The sequence below is a fragment of the Orcinus orca genome, chromosome 12, assembly GCF_937001465.1.
Source record: "Orcinus orca chromosome 12, mOrcOrc1.1, whole genome shotgun sequence".
In the NCBI taxonomy this organism is placed as follows: domain Eukaryota; kingdom Metazoa; phylum Chordata; class Mammalia; order Artiodactyla; family Delphinidae; genus Orcinus; species Orcinus orca.
The window spans coordinates 38,117,950-38,130,436 of NC_064570.1; the positions used below are offsets into that span (position 1 = coordinate 38,117,950).

At 38.0% G+C, this 12,487-nt stretch overlaps 1 protein-coding gene across 2 annotated transcripts in view; it reads right to left on the bottom strand.

The window, feature by feature from the left end:
• Nucleotides 1-12,487, bottom strand: part of CLVS2 (clavesin 2) — an 82,093-nt gene that overhangs the window by 18,611 nt on the left and 50,995 nt on the right. For both annotated transcript variants that reach the window (XM_012536426.3, XM_004263863.3), the window contains exon 4: nt 6,806-7,026. In XM_012536426.3, the coding sequence (XP_012391880.1) occupies nt 6,806-7,026 (221 nt within the window). The remainder of the gene's footprint in view (nt 1-6,805; nt 7,027-12,487) is intronic.

A 12,487-nucleotide genomic window follows, 5' to 3' on the forward strand; every position in this document is an offset into this window, starting at 1 on the left:
TTTGCATCAAAGGAAACAATCCCCTCTGGCCTCTGAATAGAAAAATGCACAGCAGAGGATTCTAAATACATAATAATAGGCTTAAGTTCTCTTCTTTACAGTCAAGGAAGAGACTTTTCTTTGAGTCTGAGAATTTCTAGTACAGGACTGATGCATTCCAAGAGATCACCAAATGGGGGAATTATTACAGTGAACTTATTGTTATAAGAAAAGAAGTAGAAATAAAAGGAGCCTTGATTCCTGTCTGAAAGGGCTCTATGAAACAACTTCAACAGGAATGTGCATTTTTAACCATCTTTTTTTATATTTAATGAGAACTTTAGGAAAAAAAATCAATATTTCAATATGAGTTTTGTTCAATTTTCCACTAGGGCATCTGAATAAAATCAATCTTACTCTTGAAAACTTTAAGAAAAGTAGAAATACCTCTTGTTTAGTCAGGAGCACTTTATGATTAGGAAAGCAAATAATGTGAAAACCCCTTGCACATGCCTTTGATAGCAGGCGGGAATTATATCTCAGTTCCTCACTAGGAAACAACATAAAACTGGGAAGGAGGAAAGTCAATGAAAAGTGCTACTGTGGTGGCAGGAAGCTGTCATCTTAATGGCTATGGCATTAAAGAAGCAGCTGCCCTTTTAAATTCTCCTCCATAATGAATTTTTCCCCTGCTGCTGCATTCCAACCATTTGGCTATTGCTGTGGCAATATGCCTCTTCACAGACCTCATTAATTTTCAAAAAGAAAGACTATAAGCTAAAATACAACCACACATGCTAATGAAGAAGAACAGCAATGGAACTAATTATCAAAGCAAAAATAATTACAGAATTAACTGATAAATTGACTCCTTCATTTAAATAAACTTAAATTCATTTCTAAAGAGAGAATGAAAAGGAAGGTGAGAACTTTAAAATAAGGAGGTTTATTTCCTAAGTCACTTTCACTATTTTACCTCAATAATAGGTATTAGATGCATATGTCAGAATGGAGACTGGCTGCAGTTGAATGTGGGGTGTGTGTGTGTGTGTGTGTGTGTGTGTGTGTCTGTGGGTGTGCAGGAGAGAGAAAGAGACAGAGAGAGAGGGAAGGAGAAGGAGAAATGATAATTTATCTTAGAAAAAATACATGAATAAAATACATTTTAACACAATTGACAATTGCACAAAGCACTTAATAATTAGACTTGTAACATTGTTTTTCTTAGACTCAACTGAAATAATTGGTTTCCCAAGATGAATCCATGCTAAAATATACAGGGGTTCATTTAATGTCCTGCACTAGAGGGTTACTTGACAACGAGTACCCACTAGACTATAAATTCCATGAGCAGGGACTTTATCAGTTTCTCTCCTTGCTGTGAACACAATGCATGTCACAGAGTCTGTTACACAGTAGGATTTCGATTAACTTTTATCCAATAAATAGTTTCCATACTGAAAGAAGATGGCTATCAAGCATTCAAAGCGAAGAGTGATGAAGATAAAGCAATTTATCCTGTGGAGAAAGAAATTCTTAACAAAAACATTTATTTTAAAATTCTCACAAAGTTAAATATATAAATGTTGAGGCATATCCTAATAATATATTCAAGTACACACCAAAGCTCTTCAGACAGCACAGAGTCTACAATATAATCATTTGCCATAATGTTCTATTAAAACACACATCATACAAATACACATACACATGCACACACATCTTTTAAATCCTTACGTTCCTTGACTACTTTTACAATCAAATGTAAAATAGATAGCTAGTGGGCAGCAGCCGCATAGCACAGGGAGATCAGCTTGGTGCTTTGTGACCACACTAGAGGGGTGGGGTGGGGAGGGTGGGAGGGAGGGAGACACAAGAGGGAAGAGATATGGGGACATATGTATATGCATAACTGATTCACTTTGTTATAAAGCAGAAACTAACACACCATTGTAAAGCAATTATACTCCAATAAAGATGTTAAAAAATTTTTTTAAATAAAAAAATATTAGAGGATATGGCAATTTTAATAAAATAGTTTAAATTACAGTGCACTATCCAGCCTGGGATTAAGTTCCTAGTTTGCTTTTTTTAAAAACGTCTTTATTGGAGTATAATTGCTTTACAATGGTGTGTTAGTTTCTGCTTTAAAACAAAGTGAATCAGCTATATGCATACATATATCCCCATATCCCCTCCCTCTTGCGTCTCCCTCCCACCCTCCCTATCCTACCCCTCTAGGTGGTCACAAAGCACCGAGCTGATCTCCCTGTGCTATGTGGCTGCTGCCCACTAGCTATCTATTTTATGTTTGGTAGTGTGTATATGTCCTAGTTTGCTTTTATCATGCACTACAGATGTCAGAATTGTTGGATGATGAATGCTGCTGGCTCAATACGCAGAATGATTCCTCAATAAAACAAGCCAGGCAGAAACAATTTCTGATTAAGATTTTTTTGATATTTAATTGCCCCAAGTGTACTGTTGTTTTAGTCTAGATTTTCTTTTGTGCTCTCTTATACAAAAAAACAGGGTTATTTGTGCAGGATCATAACTGTTAATAAATTGGTCTGTTTCAACTGCAATAGAGGAAGTTACCTAACATTAACTCACAGTACATCTTAGCAGTCTCCAGCCTCTACTGTCTTTCAATGAATAACTTTTTTTCCTCATGAAAACCTATAGTTTAACTTTAATTATCCAGGTATCATTTATTCATTTATTATGTATCTACAATATTGTGCTATACCTTAGTGTTTAAGAGACTAGATTTTAGACAGAAATGGATTCCAATTCCACCTTCTGCTATTTATTAGTTCTGTGACCAAGGGAAGGCTATTTAAACTTCCTAAGATTTTGTTCCCTTATCTGTAAAATGGGGAAAATAATACCTACATCATACAGACGTATTGAGGATCAAGTGCAATAATGCATGCATAACCCCCGGCATTAATTCCGGCAGATAGCATATGGTAGTGGTTAAGGAAATAACTTAGAGAACACTATTACCTGTGTTCCAGCATTAGTATTGTAGCTTTGGAGCTATGTGAAATGCAGAAGTTACTTACCTTCTCTGTATCTGGGTCTCCTCATCAATAAGATGGGTATAGTATTACCTTATTAGTTGTTTAGAAAAGCAAAGGAGTTGATGTATACAAAGCATTAGGTAGGGTTTGGCACGTAGTAACAATAGGTGTTGAATATTATTTAATAAAATGGAAGTGCATATTACCATTAACAACATTAGTGTTGATGCTCACTGCAACTGTTGTGTGCCAGACACTATCCTGGGTCCTAGAGGCATAAGGTAAAAGACATTCCCCGAGTTCAAGGAACCCATTCTCTAGTGAATTTGTGTTCTTTCACATGATTATACTATCTCTCCACAAATTTACACGGAGAAACATAATCTTCTAGCTATACACGTAGCTAAATTCACCCAAAGGAACAGTTATCTACAACTCTTTGGTGAAGGAATGATTTTCCCCTCTCAATCTAAGAATGATATAAAACTGGAAAAGGAGATGGAGGAAGGGTGGAACCTAGAAACAATTTTCTCCCATCCTTGATGGGGAACTACCATCCCCTGCCAGAGAGAAGATAAAAATAAAGTGAAACAACTTTCTTGATCTCATTCTTCAGGAGTTTTCAAATAGAACCATATAAGCTTCATATGATACAAAAGCTACACCAAACAAAGAATGTCTGAAATTCCAATCAGCCCATGTCAGAAGCAAGAAACTCAGGGTTGGGGAGGTCATCGTGCTGTAAGCCAACTCTTCAGGGGACAATATGTCCTAATTAATTGGAGAAGAAAATCAGGATCCAAAAAGACTTCAAAATGTGGATCGCCTGAACCAAATCTAACAAGAGGATGTCAATTAAAATAATGTGCTTGGAGGAAAAAGCTAAACACAGAAATAAAGAATTATGAGGATAAGGATCTATAAGTAAAGAGACCAGTTTTAAGGGGTTCAGTATGAGTCAGCAATGTGCCTTGGCTGCCTGAACAGCAGCAACAGTGACAGCAACAGCAACTAAAGGAAGCCAATGAGGTCCTCACTGCAAAGCCAGAATTCTGGAACCTCTATGCAAGTAATGGTAACGTCAGATGTCACCTCTACAATTCTAAACACTACACCTAAAAGGGGCCACTGACAGACAGCAGAGGACTCCTTCATTCATTTAACTGGTGCCTAGTGAGCATGGTTTGTGTGCCAGGCTCCACTCCAGGCACTGAGGATTCAGAAGAGAACAGGATAGACAAAGCCACTAAAGTCTCCCTGAAGCTTACATTGCAGGACAGGGGGATAAATAACTAAATAAAATCAATCATTTCACTGACTAATAATGAACTATGAAGAAAATAAAGAAGGTGATTGATAGGAAGTGTCTAGAATGAGTAGGAAGTAGAGCTGATTAAGACCTGGTGACTGAGAAAGAGCAAAAGACCCTCTTGAGGAGATGACCTTTGATTGGGGCCAGCCATTGGAAGACAGAGGAAAAGAATATTCCAGCCAGAGGTGACAAGAATAAAGACCCTTGGATAGGAACAAACTGGGGAGGCTGAAGGAGAATAAAGAAGGATGTTGTGTCTGAAAGGTAGGGGAGGAGAGGAAAGGTAAATAAACTTAGAGGAGAGAGGTAGGCAGGATCAGATCATGCAGCATATTGTAAGTCTCGATATGGAGTTGATTGTTTTCATTGTATAATCAGCAGTCACTTAGAAATTCAAAGCAGAGGAGTGAAATGATCTGATTTACATTTTTAAAATATTATTTTGACTGCCACATGGATAATATAATAAATGGAAGGTAGGGGAGCAGGGTAAAGGTGGAGGCAAAGAGAGCTGGTAGGAAGTTTTGGAGGAAGTGTAGGTGATGGGGATGCAGCTAAGGCTGTAGAGGATATGGAGAGAGGTGTGCTCAGAGGAGGGGACCACATTAGTTAACAAGTCACAGAAGGAGGGGCTAAAGGAAATGAGCATTGCTAGCTGGCAAAGGAAAAGACTAAGGGACACCTATGAGAGCTGTCTCCAAATCCTCCTGTAGCTCAGTTCTACAGTGAGGGCACTCTGTGTCATGCTGTCACAGAAGAGTAGACAAGATGTATATCAACAACATGAAAGACTCTGTACCTCATGGATTGGAACCTTGTTCCATCACATATAGACTATGTGACTTTGGGGATACAAATATCTGTTTAACAAGGTTGCTGTGAGAATTAAATAAGTGAATGTTACCAAAAAAGTACCTAGTAAGGGCCTAACTCATGAGAAGTTTATTAAAAATGGTAGACTGTAACAATTATCACTGTTAGAATTTTAATTTTTATCAGAAGGAACCTATTCTTAGGTAATGGCTTTTAACCATTTTTGTCTTAGACAACTTTGAGAATTTGATGAAATATGCCTTCTCTCCAGGAAAAAAAAAGCACTATATATACATTTATATATCTATATATACATACATACATTGAAACATATACACACACAGTTTTGAATACAACTTTTATCACTTTACAGACCACTTTGAGAGTCCATCAATGAACCCCTTTGGTGAGAAGAGCATATAACTCAAATTAGGAAGCCTTGTTTTAAGAGGAGGGAGTTGAAAAGCCCAAACTTGATTTAAAGATAAGCTTGTCAATTAGTGGAGAAATTAAAGCTGAAGATGTTCCTGGCCTTTCCGTTCTCTCCAAGGAGTTGTGGAGCAGCCTGGGGAGAGAAAGGCATCACAGCCCGCCCCCCAAGAACAGCAGCAGCTGCAGCAGCAAATAAAAGAGGCCGGTCTCAAAGATGCCACTGCATGAGTCAGTGGTGACCGAATGACCCTAAGGCTTTCCTCAGAGAAGGATGCAAGATAGTGTTTGCAATGACATGGGAGATGCCCTTGTGTCCTCCCTGAATTAGGTGAAGAGAGACTTGTAGGAGCTGGGGTTCCTATATTTCCAGGATAGGAAATGAACCAAGAAATAATATTTGTGATCCAAACGAACCCTGGGCTGGTGTGGCCTGGGGTAGCATAAGAATTAGATGTCTTCATCTAATTGCTACAGAATGCAAACTCAGAGGCAGTTACGCATTTGTGTGTGTCTGGCAACCCCCTTGCCCTCGATCACCAGTAGATCATGGCTGGACATATGTTTTTACCCATATTGGACACAAAACACCTAGGAAAGTTTTTATTACAGAGCATGTGTTGAATAAATACCCATTGACTGAAAGAAAACAGGCCTAATAACACTATGAGAGTCAAAGCAGGAAATCAGATTCTGACTCAACAATGAATTTTGTAAAGATTAAAGCTGTAGGGAAAGACAGTGTTTTGCCCCAGGAATGGCTAGACAGAAACTTTTAAACAGAAACTTGGCAGAGATGCTGAAAAAAGAACATAAGCTTTGAATGTTAGTGTTTGAAGTGTGTGTCTGTTCGCTCTATGGATCCCTTCCTTCAAATGAAATCTTACACAGGAGTCCAAAAATTTGTTTAGATAGTCAGTCTCACCGCAGTGGAGATGGGCACTGTCCCCACCCGCTACCTGCTTGCCCTGAGGCACTCAACCAGAACCTTAAAGAACAGTTTGAAAAGCCACTGGATTGGCTGACTTCTAAGGGGCCAGCTGGATTGTGAATTTGGAACAACATTGAGTTGAGGTTACCTTGAATGAATTTATCTTTGACTTGAAACTCCTTAGACATCCAATCATAGGAGCATGAAAGGCTTTAAAATGTCACCAAATAGCTACTTCAGAAAAATATAAAATCTGGAGTTGTATCAGGTGTCCCCACCCTGGCCCAGCCCGCTTCCCAGCAACCTCCAGCATACCTCTTCATGGACTTGGGGGAGAGTTCCTTCTCTACCTCCTTCACAGGCATGCTGTAGGAGTCCACATTGTATTCACTGTCGTCATCATACTCGTGGTCTAGCAGTGTTCTTGCCCAGGTTCCCATATCATAAGGGGGGAGCATTCCTCCAAACTCAGAGGGCAAAATCTCAGGATGAATTAGTTGGTGTAGACTGTTCAGGTTGTTACCGTGCAAAAATATCTACAAATGCAAGAAGAGGGTGGGAGAAAACACACAGAGGAGAATAAATATCACCCAGATTTTGGGAACTGGGCGGGGGGTGGGGGGGATGGAGGATTGAGGATAGGAAAGCCAAAGCAAGAGTTTTCCATGTCTGTTAAAATATTTAAGCCCCTCATCTACTCTGTGAAACAGGAAGGCTGGTTCTGTAATCCTAATACTTCATATAAAAATCCTGAGGCTCAGGGATTTTAGGTAGCTTCTAGAAGGTCAGATCATTATTGGTTTAAAGAACTGGAACAAGAAATTTAGTTTCCTGCTTCATAGCTGGGAACATGAGCAGAATCTAATGTGCACGTTGATCTGCATATTATCCTGGTGTTAGCTGTACAAAGCTGTTGATGTGCATAATGAATGCTGTTAAAAGACTCTTCTCATAAGGACTCAACAACTGCTGAGCCCATTCAAGTTATTAAACCCAAAAGCTGTCACCAGTATGGCTTTCTCTTTATGTTCAGTAAAAATAAGAATACTGTAACCACTAAATTACTGCTTTATAATACAAAGTATGTGATGTAAATAAAAGTAGATTAGCATCACCACAATGCAAGGTTGACTGAAGTTTCACATCCCAAAGGACCAATGTTCTATAATGTTGCCAGCATCTTCTCTGCTAGAGATTTCCATGGTTATCATTCAAATCAGAAATGGAATGAGTTGAAACTGTAAAGCTGTGTGCATCTGTTAATTATTCTTATCACTGTCTACATAGAGCTTTTTGTTAAACTGGAGAATTGTTTAAGCTACATACTCAAGATTTGTTTCTCCATAAATTGCTACCTCTTTCCTCTTCTTTCATTTCAATCTCAAGACTTCAGATCAGTCTTCTCTGATAAAGTACTCTTGTCACCTCATATAAACTTCTATATTTATTTAAAGATTATAATTTATAAGTGGCTTAGAAATCTCATACTTCAGGTTCAAGATGAACAGAGGTTCATCTTGCTTTCCATACTTTTAGAATCCACGGAAGTAAATATACTGGAAAACAGAGACTAGTCTATATCAAATAAAATGAGAGGAATGGGAGTCACCAGTCAACAAATAATTTCAACAAATTGTGGGAGTATAAAAGCACCTGAGATCGGGTCACTGGTCAAAATGATCACAGCAAGTGGCTGGTGGAATACATAATGTGGGGCTTACAGAGGTGGAAGATACTGTCTTCCCCAAGTTAAATCAGGTTAATTGCAAATTTTACACCTTCCCCTTCCTACTTACAGAGCACAACAGGAAAACACATACACTCTCTCCTTCTCTCTCTCTCTCTCTCTCTCTAGCTCTCTCTCTTATAATTTTCCTGGGAAAATTAAGTTCTAGCACCTGAAATCCCTACTTTATTAGGTATACAACCTTTATTTCATCAGATGTACTACTTCATGTCAGAAACCTTATCTTTCAAGTCATGCAACAGTTAGGTAATAAATCCTTAGAAAAGTAAATGTAATTCACACTACTTCTCTTTTCACTAACACTCTGTTCCCTCCTCCCTCAACATCACTTTCAGCTTTGGCCTTGTTTCCTCTTTCCCTGAAAAAATAGGGCAACCAGATGAGACCCACCCACTAGCATCTGTGTCCATATGCTTTGCCTTTGCTCCCAGCACAATGGAAGAATAAATTCTACAAAGGCCAACCCCTCCACCTGTGCACTAGAATTCATTCTCTCTTCCACTCAGTTATATTTCCCAAACAATTCTCTCTTGTCTCTCTCACATCATCAGATTTCCTCCTCTTCTGTATCTTTCCCATCAAAGAACAAACATGCCAACTCTACTCTTCCCTCCCCCACCATACAGATGCATAAAACCTCTCTTGACCTTACCTCCAGTTATTATCCTATTTTTCTCCTTCCTTTCATTGCAAAACTCATCAAAGGAGTCATCTATATTCATTGTCCAAGTACTTTTGTCCCATTTTTTCTGAATCGAATCCAAATAGGCTTTGCCTCCCACCATTGCATGAAAATAGCTCTTGTCAAGATCCTTCTCACTGCTAAATTCAGTGTCCAATAATTTTCTGTCCTTATTTTCCTTAAACTCTCAGCAGCACTGGATATAGTAGATGGCTCTCCTCATTGAAACACTTTCTCCCAGGATCTCTTGGTTTCCTTCTATTTGATAGATGCTTTTTTCAGACTCTTTTGCTGGTTATTCCTCACCTCCCCAGCATCTTAACATCAGAGAGCTCCAGGCTTCAGTTCTTGGATTTATTCTCTTCTCTAACTATACTCACTCCTTGGTGATGTCATTCAGTCTAGTGGCTTTAAGTATTGTCCATACACTGAAAATTTATATTTTGAAGCCAGACCTCTCTTTTGAACTCCATATTGGTATTTCTACTCTCTATGTCACACCTCCACTTAAATGGTAAATGGGCACCTGGAGCTTAACATATTCAAGATTGAACTTATAATTCTCTCCCCCAAATCAACTCCTCCCTATTTTCAATGTCAGTTAATCGTATAAATATGCTTCTAGTTTCTCAGGCCAAAACATTTGACTCATCTTTTACTTCTCTCATAATCTAAGTTGTCAGTAAATTCTTTTGGTACTATCTCCAAAATCTATCCTGAATTCAAACATCTGAACAACTCCACCCTTACAACCCTAACTCAACTCCCATCATCCTTCACACTGTGTTACTGCCTCCTAACTGCCCTCCTGACTTCCACTCTTGCCACCAACACTCTATTCTCAACACAGCAGACAGAATGACCATGTTAAAACATCCGTCAGGTCACATTATTCTGCTCATAATCCCCCATTGCCTTCTTCTTTCTCTTAGAATAAGTCCTATAAGATCCTCTATGAACTCTTTCTGTGAGCACATCTCCTACTACTCACACCCTGCTGGAATATGCCATGCACACATTTGTCTCATCATTTATTGAAGTTTTACTATATTCTCCCCCGTGTATATTTTTTCTTCCTCCATTTCATGCAAGAAGTCTGGTTCTTTGGGTCTCCTTTGCTTCAGATTACCTTACAATTATACTTAGGCTGAACTTTTAAATTTAAAAAAATTTTATTTTCCTAAACCGTGCCATTGAAGAGATTATGGTAGCTGACCATAATTATGGTAGAAAGAGGGTAGAATATTTTTAAGAATTAGCAAGGAATAGAATAGCAAGCCCACGATTGAGGAAGAAGTGGAAATTTGTGACAACTAGCAGGAAAACCTGTTTCCTGTCAGCTCTTGGGGTGTGGCAGGACCACATCTGTGGACCAGCTGAAGAGTGCACTAGGGTAGTGGATTGAAACCTCGCCATTGGGTTCTGGCTTCAGTAAAGATGCTGAACCATCTCCTTCTGCTGGAGCAGAAGGAGACCTTAATTCAAGGAACTAATACTAGCTTGAACAGTGAGCATGCCAAAAGTGGCCATGATGGATGGGAAGTTAGGCTCTACATGAAAGATTCTAGACACTGGTGAAATTTTGAGAAGAAGGGACCCCTGTCAACCCCTAAGGTTGACATTCCCATCAGCCCAGTGTGTTGGAAACTCAAAGTCTGATTTAATTTAAGAAAATGAAGAGCTAAATGTCTACTGTGAAAGAGGATTCACGACTCTTTCCTAGGTTTCCTTTTACCAGTTTTTCAGAACATAGATTTACAGCATCTGTGTTATAAGTTGTTTGAGTAATACTGTAATGCTGAATCACTTGGGATTCCAGTAAGGAAATATAATAATGTTGCATTGTGCATTGATTATATACTTAAAAATTAAAGGTGTTTCAATCTATAATTATTTTCTCATACAAAAATTTCCAAGTCATATAGTTTTAATTAAAATGGTAAAATTCAAATACCTCAATTCCATCTGGAATAGTGCTAGCAATGCATTCTTGTAGGCATTGTCAAAATCATCAAATTCCATCAAATAACCCCCAAACCTAGAACTTTCCTTGTTTTGTAGACTTGAAACTCTTCAGTCTTTTCAACAGAGCAAAATCATGTCACAACAAGTCACTCCTGCACTCAAAGTCTTTCAAGTGTTCCTCATTTCACTCTGACTGAAAGCCCAGATCTTTACAACAGTGTACAAGACCCTCTATGAGCAGGCACACTATGTTCCTGCCCGTCCAGTCCCCTAATATCCTCCCCAGTAGCTTATTTGTCTCCAGCTTTTCTGGCCTCCTTGCTGTTTGTCAAATATTCCAGGCCTTTTTCTACCTAAGGACCATTGCCTTTGCTAGTCCCTCTACCTGGAACAGTCTTCCCAATACATCCACAGTTTCAGCTCTACTACCTCCTAGCTGTGATTTAGAGCAAATGGTTTCACCTTCTATGCCTCATTTTCCCATCTATAAAAGGAGGAAAATAACAATGCTTACCCTAAAGCTTTGTTGGAGGGACTAAATGAGTTAACATACCAAGAGTACTTAGAACAGCACGCGGCATAGCGTGAACACTACAAAAGCATTCATTAGTACAATTTGCGCTAAAAGCCCCAGCGGGTATTTTGGATCACCTGATCATCCCTTCATAAAACAATGCTGAAAGTGTTTTTTCTGAGGCACATCAATACATTTTTCCAAGTTATAAAATGTAAATTAATATGAATCTTGGTGGTAGAAATAATTCCTAATATAAATTATAATTGTTTACAGAATTCTTCCTCCTAAATTACTAAAACATATTCAACAAATTCATAAACAGAAAACTCTCTGTTCACAAATGTTTGACACCGACACATACTAACAATGATTTCACTTTCACACTCACAGTAAGGCTTTTATGGCACTGAGATACCTGAAGTGCCTTCTCATTCATGAGAAACATGGAAAATTATCTTCCCTATGGATTTAGAAGTAACTATATTTTCCTGTGGAACTAATCATTTGAAAATTGGTCACAGCACAGTGGTAAAAATATCTCTAAATGCAGAGCTATTTGTATTCAAATGTTAACTCTACAACTTTACAGCTGTGTAAATGAATAAGCAAGTTATTTATCCTTCCTAAGACTTACTTTCCTCAGCTTTTCAATAGGAGATGATGCTTACTAAGCTTACTTTTCAGAGATGTTTGGAGGATAAAATGAAATAATGTACATTAAAATGCATTTTAAAATATTATCAATAGTGATAAATGTGTTCGGTATTTACAATGTGCCATGCACTGCATTAAATAATTTATATAAATATTCTTATTCTCAGAAAAATGATTATTTTGGAACCTACTTTGAATATCCTCATTGTTGGATAAAACTGAATCTTGGAATTCAAGTAACTTGTAATTTAAAGAGATATTAAAATTTCTACACATTAGTATTCTTTCTGAAATGTGTGATTGATCAAGACAATCACTACAAAATTATATTAGAGATCACAAAATTCACTATATTCAATGTAATACATATTGTGAAATAACTAACCCCTATTTATAACATAAAAAATTATAACTTTTCCCTGCATATTACTT